Source organism: Tachypleus tridentatus, chromosome 2, assembly GCF_004210375.1.
Source record: "Tachypleus tridentatus isolate NWPU-2018 chromosome 2, ASM421037v1, whole genome shotgun sequence".
In the NCBI taxonomy this organism is placed as follows: Eukaryota; Metazoa; Arthropoda; class Merostomata; order Xiphosura; family Limulidae; genus Tachypleus; species Tachypleus tridentatus.
The window spans coordinates 34,008,341-34,021,423 of record NC_134826.1 but is presented as its reverse complement, the minus strand read 5'-3'; the positions used below and the strand labels follow the sequence as shown (position 1 = coordinate 34,021,423).

The 13,083-nt window shown below is 36.0% G+C and overlaps 1 protein-coding gene across 3 annotated transcripts in view; it reads left to right on the top strand.

Annotated features, from left to right (window-relative positions):
- Window positions 1–13,083, top strand: part of LOC143240623 (sushi, von Willebrand factor type A, EGF and pentraxin domain-containing protein 1-like) — a 178,587-nt gene that overhangs the window by 37,133 nt on the left and 128,371 nt on the right. For all 3 annotated transcript variants that reach the window (XR_013021864.1, XM_076483363.1, XM_076483377.1), the window contains one exon: window positions 2,392–2,571. Coding sequence is in view for 2 of the 3 variants with exons in the window: in XM_076483363.1 (XP_076339478.1) it covers window positions 2,392–2,571 (180 nt within the window). In the remaining variant the exon portion in view is untranslated. The remainder of the gene's footprint in view (window positions 1–2,391; window positions 2,572–13,083) is intronic.

Sequence of the window (13,083 nt, the reverse complement as noted above, 5' to 3'; positions counted from 1 at the left end):
TGTGATCCTACCCTTACAGCTGGCATGCTTGCTATCTTTAATCATTGTAGCCCATTGCTCTGTATGTTGATTCAGATTCGATTTCAGATGAGTGTACCTGATGACAGTGGTCCAACTCAATTTCTGGTGTTCTGGGTAACTGAATTCTGCTTTTTATTTAGGTTAAAAACTACTGGTAATGATTTAAGGGATTTTTTTTATCATGAACAGTTGCTAGATGGAAACAAGATTATCACATTAATTATGAATTTATTAATGAACAACTTGAAAGTTTAAGAAATAATAAGCTTCCAAGGCCAGATAATATATTTTTAAAATGTTTTGAACCATGTTAAATGTGTGTCAGTCATACAAATAATTTTTGTTAAGTCCTGGAATAGTAGACAAATGTCAGAATATTGGAGGTTGACTAATGTTACTTCAATTTTCAAAGGACATAAAAAATATCCAGGTAATTATAGACCTATTAGTCTTATATACGATTGTTTAGAAAAGTGTTTGAAAATATGTTAAAAGAAGTCATTTAACAAAAGTTAAGATTTTGTTTCATAGTGAACAAGGATTCATGAGAGTAAAAACTTGCTTAATAAATATTTTGGTGTTCTTTGAAGAAGCTACTGATTATGTAGATGGGGGTAAGGATATATATTTAGAGTACCTGGATTTCAAAATGTGCCTTATAAAGGACATAAACAAAACTGTTTAAGTGTTAGGGTTAAGTTAGTTTATTATTAAAAATGACTGGATTGAGAAAAGTAAAGTGTTGGTATAAACAAAATTTAGTCATGCTGGATCAATGCCACTAAGAGTATCTCAGGAGTTAGTATTAAAAATGTCATAGAAGAATAGATTCTAGAAGCTCTGATTGATCAGTCTGTTAAACCATCTAAGTACTGTGCATTTGTTACTGGTAGGACGAATAGGATTCATAATTATATAGACAAAAGTATTGAAAATAAGCCTAAAGAGGCTATAATTTCATTGTAGAGGTAATTCGTTCAGTCTTGATTGAAATACCCTTGAATGTCTTACATTTGGAAGGACATTGAGATGTTGGATAGGTTTTAGTGTAAAACTGCTAAGATGATATCTGTGATGGAAAGGCTATCATATGATAATATATTAAGATCTTGAAATTGTTATATCCTGAATAAAAGAAGAGTTATAGTGGATCTGATTAATGTATTTCAGATTGTTAAAACAATTGATTGTGTTTGTTTCATTCTTTTTCATACTTAGTGGTTAATAGAAACATTGGCAGAATACAGCCATCTCCAGCAAAAATAAGTTTACATTTCTGACAAGTTGGTTTTTTTGTTTTTGATTTGTTGCCTTCAGATGCATTAGGTGTAATAAATACAAGGGAGTTTAAAAGTAGGTTTGATAAATATATAAAGAATAACAGGTGACTTTGATAATTTAATTTTATTAAGTTTAATGTTTCTTAGTGGACAGATATGGCAGTATAAGTGGACCAACAACATAGATGGACCTTAAAGTTTATATTATGTTATGCTGTATGTTTTACAGTCTTAGATCTCATTCTTGTAGATTAGTTCAGTTCATCCTGCTGAGAAAGCTAAGGTTCATAGGTCTTTATTTCACTGCATTTTTAACTGTTGGTTGTGTATGCTGTAGTTTAATCCTGCTCAGTTATCGGTCTCTCTTTTTTTTATTTAATCTGTAATACTTCTAAAATTGTTTCTGGCAACCATCTGTATCCTTCAATTTCTTCTGCTTTCACAAGTAAACTGTTGTACATTGCACTTTTACTTCAACTTTATATCTTGTTTCTTTTACTACATCTGTAACAAATCACTAAATCTGTCATTCTGAACATTAGGTGACAGCACACTAGACAAGTATAGTTAAAACCTCACATGCAGTAAAATGTCTAAATTAAATTACAGGTTGAACAACAAATTTTATTATTTTTCTTTAAAGAAAGATGATATTTAAAGCTAGCACTCTTTGTCAGATATTACAGATTAGTCATTGCAAACTGTATGATCTGATGATGTATTCCTTATAGGAAAGAATATAAGTAGACATGCTAAAAGAAATACTAATAGTATTGTGATTAACTACTGTTTGACTAATTAATTTGATTTAATAAAATGTGTCACAGTTTGAACTTTTTAATAAGTTAAAGAGTAGTAATGATAATAATAGTAATGTAAATTATTCAGTATTACTGTTTTGAATACTGTTAACTGTAAACATGGTCATTAAGTTACATTTATTCTTTTTTATAACTTATTTTTGTCATGACTTACCGTACAACCCTCATTTTTATTATCTCATGAATTAATTAACAAGTTGTATAAGTTTTTGTGTTGTTTGAGGTGTGAGTGCAGTGCAAATTAACTAAAAATTAATATATTTCTGTAGAGATGACCTGTAAAATACTTGAAGCACCTGTTGGTGGAAAGATGGTTTTGACTTCTGAGGAAATTACTAGTGGAAGTATTGCAGTATTTTCTTGTGATGTAGGGAGAACTCTTGTGGGGTCTCATATCTTGAAATGTATGGAAAATGGAATGTGGACATTTGATGTACCAAAATGCTACAGTAAGTTCAGTATTGTTATCATTTTTTTTGTTTTTTTAAATTGGCAAAATGTTGTAACTGCTTATATTTCTGTACACATAATTAGACAAAACTTGTGGTAATATCCCCATACTTAGAGACTAAACTTAAGATGAATTTTGTATCAATTTGTTAGGTGCAGTTTTCCACAAATGAAAAAGTATGTTTATTAATGATTCTAAAATATATTTGTAAATAAACAACTTTGAGTTTGTGATTTTAGGATGGTTTAACACAATTTTATCTTTGTGATACTGATATCTTGCAAACGAATTCTAACTGGACCATGCAATAATTGGCACATTTCACAGTATCTGTCATATTAATTCATAACTATAAATGATTTCTTGCATGTTGCCATTAAATATCCAGACAAATCATGTGAAATAATTGTTTAAGTCAACCAGTTTTTAAACTGCAAATTGAGATGAAGGTAATGCTTATTCTTGTGGTGATTCTCTTAAAGACAAGAGGCATCAGCCTAGTTTTAGGTGATCAAACCTTAGTTAAAATCCAAATCTGGAAGTGCATCTTGTTTGTTTTTTATGCATAGTAAGTATTTCTTATGTATTTAACAGTACTTGATCATGCCACTTGAACATATGAGTTTATAGTTGTGTTTAATGCTAGTATTATGATATAGATAGTTGACCTAGTACAAGTATTAAATTTAGTTTTTCTAGAAACGATGGTTTATTACAGGTTTGTTTATATCACTGTTTACAAATTAATGTTGTGTAGTTTACTGGCTATTAACCTGTGATTGTTATGTTATTGCATCAACATACTAGAAAATATTAAGTTTTTCTGGTTGTTTTCATTAAGTATTATTGCATCATAATATCTTAGTGTGTGTGCAACATTCTAGATCTTCGTCAGGCTATAAATGCTTGTCCAAAATGTAGTTCAAGAGCTAGACAGACATAGTTAAATGGTTATATATTGAATGATTATGAGCAGTCTTTTGTCAGTAACTGTTGTTGGATATACCAAATCATAAGTTTTAGAGTTATTAGTTTATTTTATTATTTAATATCTAACAATTATTTAGTTTTCATAACAAGTGTGTTAAAAGATACTTATTTTAAAAGAAATAGTTATGATAAATTTCATTATGTAACTCTGTACAAGCTGTATGTTTTGTGTGTGTAGTTTAATTTCTATAGTAGGCATTTGTAATGTTGTAAACTTCACCTTACTTAAAGTTTGTTTGATATGGTATGCTAGCTTTTCTCAAAAGATTAGCTTTTTCTTGTTTTGTGCTGCCCAGTATTTGTGAACCCATTTTGAACAGGTGCAAGAATCTTCCATCCTCCCTCTTGTAGAATCTAAAGTTCCCATGTGTGTCTTGTGTAAATCACTATATGTTGCCTCTCGAGTAATAGGAAACCACTATTATCACATGTGTGACTCTGTATGTGCCACCAGTGAAATATCATTTGGCAGTGCTGAAGTTCAGATGTTTTTCTACAGAACAATTATTACTCCAGAAGTAGCTAACTTTCTTTAACTTCATTCCCATTAACTTAGTTTAAATTAATTTCATTCAACTAATTTCACTTTTCTTTGAGAGTATTTGGTTTTTTGGTGTTCATTGTGAATTTTTCACTGGTTTCATGTCGTGCATGAATCCCAAAGTCACTGTTACTACATCAGGTGCATAATACTTGTTTGTTCTTGCACTTTCTGGTATAGGCATGGGTGACCTATGAGGAGATTTCATAGCCTTTGTTCACAGGGAGATGAAACAATATATCAAGTGCATGTTGTCTCCTGTTTGTGCCCATATACTTCCTGTAATTTTCAAACCTTTTGTTGGTATTTACTACCTATAATTTTGATCTCTTTCCCCAAGTTGGCTGTGCATTCTCACACTGTCTTGAGGGTCCTTTTCAACTCTTATCAGTTTTCTCAGAGCTTTATATCTCAGATATGTTTAATTTTGTGTTATTGGATTTTTGTTTATACATTCACTTTTGTTTGGGTTTACACTGTGCTTTTGCTTCTCCATTTGGTGATGGCTCTGATATGTGTGTCTCTCATGGGCTTCAGACTATCTGTCCTTGTGACTTTTTAGGTGGGCTACCACACTCTGAACCACCTTTTGATGGTTCAATGTACATCGTTGGTGAGGACAAGTCTTAAAAATTTCCTGTTCATCTGACCTCTGCCTCATTTTCCACTATTAGCTTTCTTCTTCCTATCTGAAAATTTTTGGGGAATCATAAGGGGTTTCTGGGGATATTTTCACTTCTTTCTTTCTACTGTTGGTGATGTGTTGTCTTTAGTTATGGCCCTATACACATGGTTCATTTTTTTCAGGTCTTTTATGGACTGTGACTGTACATTTTATTGGTTCTGTTGCTTGGTTCCATATATGTGGGTCATTCTTATGGACCTGTTTTTATGACATTTTGAGTTTGACACATTTTCTGTGTCCTTGTTGTCATGGGTGATTTCTGTCCAATAGGGCTCTGCCTTTCTTTGCAAGAAATCCAGTGTTCTCCAGGTGTGGTTCTGAATGTAAGTCACCAAGTCCTTCTCATCAGCTGCTTCTCAAAGATGTTCATGTGGGATGGTTGATCACTTTGAAGAGATCCTTTTTTCATCCTACTCAATACACTGTACATCTGTGTGTTTTATTCAACATCAGTCTCAACCAGGCTCTACCTTCTGCTTTCAGACTCTGTTCTATGGAACTTGCTGTTTAGGACTCCCCTTTCTACTCCTTTACTTTCTATTAGCAAGGTTCTGTAGGTTTTTTTTATGGTGGTGGTAGTCTGTGACGCCTGTTGTACCCCTTGTCAGGGCTGTATGCATTTGCTTCAGTGTACCTTTCATGACGAGTGGAACCTTGCACAAGATCACTTTGATGCTTTTATTCAACTTCCCCTCCCTTGCTTGTTGATCTTCATTAATGTTGGACAAAGCCTATATTGTTGGTGAGAGCTCCATTTCCATCTCTGCAGTCTGAGTTACATTGTTTGTGTATGCTTCCCTTTGTTTTCTCTTGCCAGCTGCCAGCAGATTATAAATAATTCTCGCATTTTCTCCAGGTGGCTTATTTTGATCATCCAGAAGGCACAAGATCCCATTTATTGTGTTTTTGCACTGTGGGTCTTCTTTCTATTCTCTATTTGTCAATCATCTCTCATGTCTGAATCTCTTTTTCTCTCAGGTGTGGTTCATGCATCCTACCATTTTTGTAATTGTTTTGTCTTCATATGGGTACATTAATATAAATCCCTTTGTCACCACCCTCAATCCCAAGTATCTAAGTTTTGGTCCATAGTTCCCCCTTCCTCCAGCTATTGTTAGTCTCATCCATTCCTTTATGTTTACCCTTTCATCTTTTCCTTTAGAGGGGTCCTTTATCCATGCCACTCCAAGCACAGTCACTTTGGTTGCTCCTTTCTAGCTCACTTCCTCTCAATGTGGATTCCTGTACATGGTGAGGGGACCCCCAAGAGAAGTTTTATACTTTCAGTTTATCTTCTGTGGGATCTAAACATCCACCTGCGTGTTTGCTGTGTGTGGTGACCCGTGAAAGGGAGAAGAGGGCCCTGGTGGTTGAGGGTTCCAACTCCAACACACCACTTTGGCCTTGAATTTCTGTAGATGAGCAGTCTTAGTGGCCCCCCAAGATCAATCAGCTAGTCCATTTTGGCCAGGGTCAATCAGAGTGCCATCATACAACGTCCCCAACAGGTGTAGTGGACATTATGTCTGATACTGTTGTTGGGGTATAATGCTTGTATAACCCTGGCGCTGCTGCAGTGACCTTATATGGCACTGTAGTGCATCCCTTTGTAGGGCTCCATGGTTGGTGGTGTTAGTTGGTGCCAAAATATTCTTTTTTATTACAGATACACCTCAAATAATAAATAAACAAGCATGACAACCTAAAAAAAATTCAGCTACTGGCAAATGACCACGCATTGATGACTCTGTATGGTCTAACTCACAACTGGGATCTATCCTGCTATTTTTAATTATACATTCTTTAAGTGAAAAACCATTAGGGCAGATATCTCCATTTTTATTCAGGAAGATTTGGAAGGGCTTACTGGGTCTTCTAAATTGGTAAAAAAGTTACGGTCTGGGGACATTTTAGTAGAAACATCTTCATCACAACATTACAAATTCCTCTTGAAATCAAAGGCCATTGGGGATATACCCATTGAGGTTACTCTTCATTTTACTTTGAATTCTTCCAGAGAAGTTATAGTTGAGAGGGATTTAAAGACCATTCGTAAGTCAGAGATCCTGGCAGGTTTCAACAGCCAAATTGTTACAGCCATGTCCCGAATATTTACTCATAAAGATGGGATGATGGAGCCAACAAATGTTCTAATATTAACATTTACAACATCACATCCTCCCACCACAATTAAGGCAGGATATCTAAATTGTAAGGTATGGTCTTATATTCCTAACTCTGTTAGATGTTTTCATTGTCAATGATTTAGTCATTTGAAAACATCTTGCTGAGGTTTCTTGACACATGCCTGTTGTGCTGGTAAAGACCATGATGCTTTATAATGCCAACTAAAGCTGCATTGTATTATCTATAATGGCCCACATCCTTCCTATTTTAATTCTTGCCCTAAAAGAGTAGAAGAGAAAGAAGTACAACATCTAAAGACAGTCCACAATATTACTTGCCCGGAGGCTTGGAAATTGCTATATCCAATTCCATTTCGGACTTATGCTGCTGTAATCCATTCCACTGCTACAGTAGGAGTCTAGACAGACCTTTCTGTGCCTCCTAAAGAATCCTTAAGAGTACATCTTAATCTAGTACCCTCCAAAATCGAGAAAGTTAACAAATCAGTATCTACTTCTATCTCTGTCCTTACCAAATTTTACAGCTATTGCCCAACCTCACCTTGTTCAAGCCCAGGTGTTTCTATGGGGTCTTCCTCTCTTGACACCCCAAAATTAAACAAACCATTTGTTCATGCCCTCAATCACTGGAACATATGTCTACAAACATTAACCTGCATACTCAATCCAGAGCAGAATCAATAGAGGGTGACAGGCCCAAATCCAGTAAAGAAAAAAAATGTGGTGGCAAGCAGAAGATCTCTGTGCCATATTCTCCTCCAAAATAAATAAAAATGGCCACACTAATCCAATGGAAGTGTCGAGGTTTTAAATAAAAGGTGAATGAGTCAAGGATGTGATTGACTTTTATCATCCCAAATGTTTCTTTTCAGGAAACATTTATAAAACCTACTAATATAGTCACTATTCGACAATACTCCTTATACTGAAATGATAGGTCATGTGTAGGATAAGGCATGAGGAAGTAGCCCTGCTGGTTAATCAGCATGTGCCAACCTGATCCTTGTCATTGAATATGTCCTTGGAGGCTGCAGCCATCTGTATCTCCTTGAGTCATGCCATCACTGTTTGCTCTCTGTACCTTATACTTGCAAAAAATTATAATCAATCAGACCTTGATGCCCTCATTGAGCAACTACCAACCCCTTTTTAATTTTGAGGAATCTGAATGGGCATAATCCCTCTGGGGTGGTTTTAGTATTGATGTGAGTGGTCGTGCTATAGAGCATATGCTCTTGTATCGCAACCTGTCTCTCTCTTCAATACTGGCTCTTACACTTATTTTCATGCACCCAGTGAGTCATTTATTGCTATAGATCTTTCTATCTGCTCCTCTTTGCTTTTCACTTGCTTTTCTTGGGGGGTTTACATCAATCCATGGGGTAGTGATAATTTTCCTATCATATTAAGAGAGACTGGCCGTGGTCAGTACCACCTGATCTGTGTGCCTTGGTGGAAGTTGGACCAGATCAAGTGGCCCTCTTTCACTACTCTATTGGAACTTGATCCTGCCATCTTATGTAAATTATTGATAGATGATTGTGTAGCAGTAGTAACTAACTGTATTGTCCAAGCAGCTGCTCAGTGCATCCCAAAAATCTAGACATTTTTACCATGGTGGAATTCTGCTTGTTCTATAACACAAAAAGCTCAGAAGAGTGCTTGGAATAAATTTCATAAATATTCCATGCTTTCAAACTGCATTGCATTTTTGCAAGCCCATGCACATGCTCAGTGAGTTAGGCATCAAAGCCAGAAGGAACTTTGGATTAGGTACACCTCCAGCATTTCTTGAACCATCAATGCAAAAGTCATATGGGACAAGATCCAGAAGGTGAGTGGATGATATACTTCTTCCACCCTCTCAAACATAGTATCTAATGATCATGAAGTTACTGATGATCAGAGCATTGCCAATGTTTTGGTGAATGTTTTTCTCATGTATCTAGCTTTTCAAACTCACCCCCTTCCTTCTTAGCTATTAAAACAAGAGTTGAACATCTGCCTCTTTCCTTTTTGACTGATCATCCCCAAGACTAAAATCGCCCTCTTACACTGGTGGAACTCAAACTTGCACTTCATCCACCTGACAGTACATTAATTGGACCTGATGATATACTTTATGAGATGCTATGCCTTCTTTCTCCTAGCTGTCTTTAACTGGATATGGCAGGAGAATGTCTTTTCTGATGCTTGGTGCCAAGCTATTGTACTCCCTATTCTTAATCCTGGGAAGGATCCAAAGATTTCTTTGAATTACCATCAAGGTGCTTTGACGAGTTGTGTCAGTAAGATCTTAGAGAAGATGACTAATGCTCGTCTTGTTTGGTTCTTTGTATCAAACAACCTTCTCTCACTCACTCAGTGTGGGTTCTGAAGACAAAACTCCACAATAGACCACTTAATTTGCCTTGAAACATCGGGCAGAGGAGCCTTTTTGAAGCAACAACATCTTGTTTCTATTTTATTTTTTTATTTAGAAAAAGCTTATGATAGAACATGGGGATATGGCATCTTGCGAGACCTTCACTCATACTAATTATGTGGCAATTTGCGAATTTCATACTTTCCAATTTTTTCCCACAGGAACTTGGAGTCCCTCAGGGCTGTGTTCTGAGTGTTACACTTTATAATGAAAAGATTAATGCAATCAGTGAACAACTAGCCCCTACAATTTCAAATGGTCTTTTTGTTAATGGCTTTCACATCTCATGTAAGTCATCAAACATGAGCTACAAACTGCAATCAATCATATACTTCAGTGGACCACAGCAAATGGTTTTCGACTTTCACTCTCTCTAAAATTATTTGTGTACATTTTTGCTGCCACTGTAGTATTCATCCAGATCCAGAACTTTGTACTAAGGATGTTGTACTTCCTGTTGTCCCAGAGGCAAAGTTCTTATACTTGACTGTAAACTTTATTTCACATATGAAGCAACGTCATGTCAGATGTATAAGAGCACTGAACATCCTCCGTATCATCCCTTCAACCTTTTGGGAAATGGATTGATACTCCATACTTAAAATTTATCGAGTCCTTATCCGATCCAAACATGACTATGGGTCTATAGTTTGTGGTTCTGCCAAATCTTCAGCACTGAAAATTCTGAATTCTATCCACCATCAGGGGCTTTGGCTTTGCACTGGGGTCTTTTGTACTTCTCCAGTCCAAAATTTGTGTGTGGAGTCCCATGAATCCCTTCTGTCTCTTATGTATGCTTCCAAACTTCACTCTTTACCACAGCATCCGATTTGGGATTGTGTTTTCCACCCTCAATGGACCACACTATTTTATAACAGAAAATCTGCCATTGTTCCTTTCAGCCATCATATCCAGGTACAATAAGACAAAATGGATTTATCTTTGAATAGCATAGTAGTATCCACAGATTGGCCTTTTCCACCATGGCTAATTAATATCCCCAACTGTGACCTATCTTTGAGTCACCTGAGGAAGGCAGATGGTCCTGATTGGAAATATCACTCTTTATTTCCTGAACATCTTACAAATGATCCATCCATTCCCATATATACAGATGATTCAAAATAAGGTGACTGTAGGCTCTACCATGGTTTGTTACAGTTCTCTTGTAGCACACAGAATCCACTTTATGGTTTTTGTGTTCACTGCTGAATTGTATGCCATTTCTCTTGCCCTGAATCACATTGAAACTATGCAATGTACGAATTGTACGATCTATACTGATTAACTCAGCTGTCTATTGGCCCTGAGATCATTCCATGTTAGTTACTACCCTATTTTTATCAATATCCAAAACGAACTGGCCCATCTCACTCTGTTATCTATCTCTGTCCAATTTTTTGGATACTAGATAATGTTTGTATTTGTGGGAATTAGTGAGCTGGCAGAGCGGCAAAGTCCATCTGCTCTGGCTCTATCATCACTATACTTGTTCCATACTTGGACAATGGTCCAGTTATCAAAACCCGACTGTACACCAGTTGGCAGTTGACCTAGAGTGAACAATGGAAGTTGTTTTGCTGGGCTACACATTGGTCACAGTTTTTCAACTCACCACTTCCTTTTATCTGGTACTGATGCATCAGTGTGTGGTCTGTGTGGCACTCAGGTCACAATTGTACATATTTTATTATCATGCTATCATTACATCCAAGAACGACAAGGGAATTTAAACATATTTTTAAGGTAAGTTTGCCCTTGACATTAGCCAATGTCATAGGTGATATTGGCTGTCTCACTCATGTTTTTACATTTTTAAGAGCCATTGGTCTTTTAAACTTTACTTAGGGTTTCATTGGACTATATACTGTTTTAGCATTATTTCTTTTACACATTTTAATTTTATTTTGACCTGAACCCAGGACTGGAAAGGCCAACTTCAGGTGACTGACAGCAAGTTTGAACTTAATGTTTCAGTCTTTCTGGCAGGTCTTAATTTTACATATTTTTACCTTTAGTTCCATATACTATTATAGTATACTACATCTTGTTTGGCACAGATAGCCTAGTAGCTTTGTTCCAATAAACATGAAATACCTACCTACCTAGCCCACTGAACCTTGACTCCCTCAATTAACCCAACTGCAAGTGATCCTTTTTATGCCAACCTGTTCCATACATTCTGTCATTGTTGCTCCATCCCATGCCATCTGTTTTCACTCTTTTCACCTTTCTTTTGTCAGGTCCTTGGCTAGATTCTCCAGTTACTCTTACAGAATAGCTTCAAATTTAGTCTGTTCCATTTGCCCTTTTTTAATCATATATTTACACAAGTGGGGCATTTGTTGCTATGGGCATTGATTTTGGGTTTCTGGGCTTCTCCAGTGGTTGTTTTTATCTGAGTGTTTTTATGTGAGTGTCTCACATGGCTCTTTGAGAGGGTTCTTTGGTCATTCAAATTTCAGGTGGTGGGTGGAATTATCCCATACCTTTTATTTTCCCAATTTCCTGAAGACAGGAGGGCATGGAACAGTCTTCTGGTTAATTGACTTGGTCCTCAAGGGCTAGGGTAAACTGAGTACCAGTATTTGAAGTTATCAGTGGGTGTTGTGAACTCTTTATGTCTTATGCTAGTAAATGAGTATAGTGTACACAAAAACCCTGGCATTACTACCATGTTTTGTGCTTTTGGCTCTGTAGCATGTACCCTCATAGGGACTCCATGGTGGGTGGGGTCAGTGGAGACTGAATGTTTCTCTTTTTCTCATGGTTTCTTACACCTCTCACTCACTCACTCACTGCTAAGGTTAAACACCTTTTGATCTGTATGGGACCATGCTTGGAGGGCTCTATTATTCAATCCCAAGCTACATTTGATAACATACCTTGATTCCTAATTTTATTTTCACATCTGAAAATTACCTTGAGCAGATGTCACTGTTTTTTATTCTGAGGGAATTGGAAGGGCTTGCTTGTTCTCCAAAATTTGTTAGAATATTAGGTTGGTTGGTTGGTTGATTTAGTGTTTTATGACACAAAGCAGCTAGGCTACCTGCACCAAATGTCCAGTAAAAAGGTAAAAATAAAATAAATGTTGTAAAATTCTTAAAAGGAAATGAAGGTAAAACAAAACAGCATTTAAAAACATAAATAGCATAAAACTAATGTTGACATCCAGTCTACAATGTTAAGAGAGAAACTACAGTAAGAGAAGTTGTAAAGGACTTTCTGTAGCATAATGGTAATTAACACAACACAATGGCCATTTTCAAAAATTAAAGTAATAAATTTTAAAAGACATGCTGTAAAATTGTAAAAATAACTCGCCAGCATGACTAAAGGGTAGTTCAAATGGATAGTTCAAACAGCAGCATTAGTCACCTGAAGTTGGCTTTTCCAGTCCTGGTGTCGAGTTATTTAATGTTACATCCATTTTCTGCTTTTCAAATCGAACTAGAGATATTGTGATTCTTAAAAGGGAACCACATTAAAAAAGTTTAATGTATAAATTTAAAACACTTAAATGACATTAAAACAATTAATGGCCTTTCAAAAACTAAAAACTTTATCAAGGTGGACAGTGTCACCATTACCAATGGCACTGTCTAATGTAATGGGCAAACTTTGGGTCCAAACGATGTTAAAATGGTGCCATCATTGAGAGTCGTAACAATGGCAAGAAAGTAAAATGTGGCTTATAGTGATCTGAGTGTTACACAAGC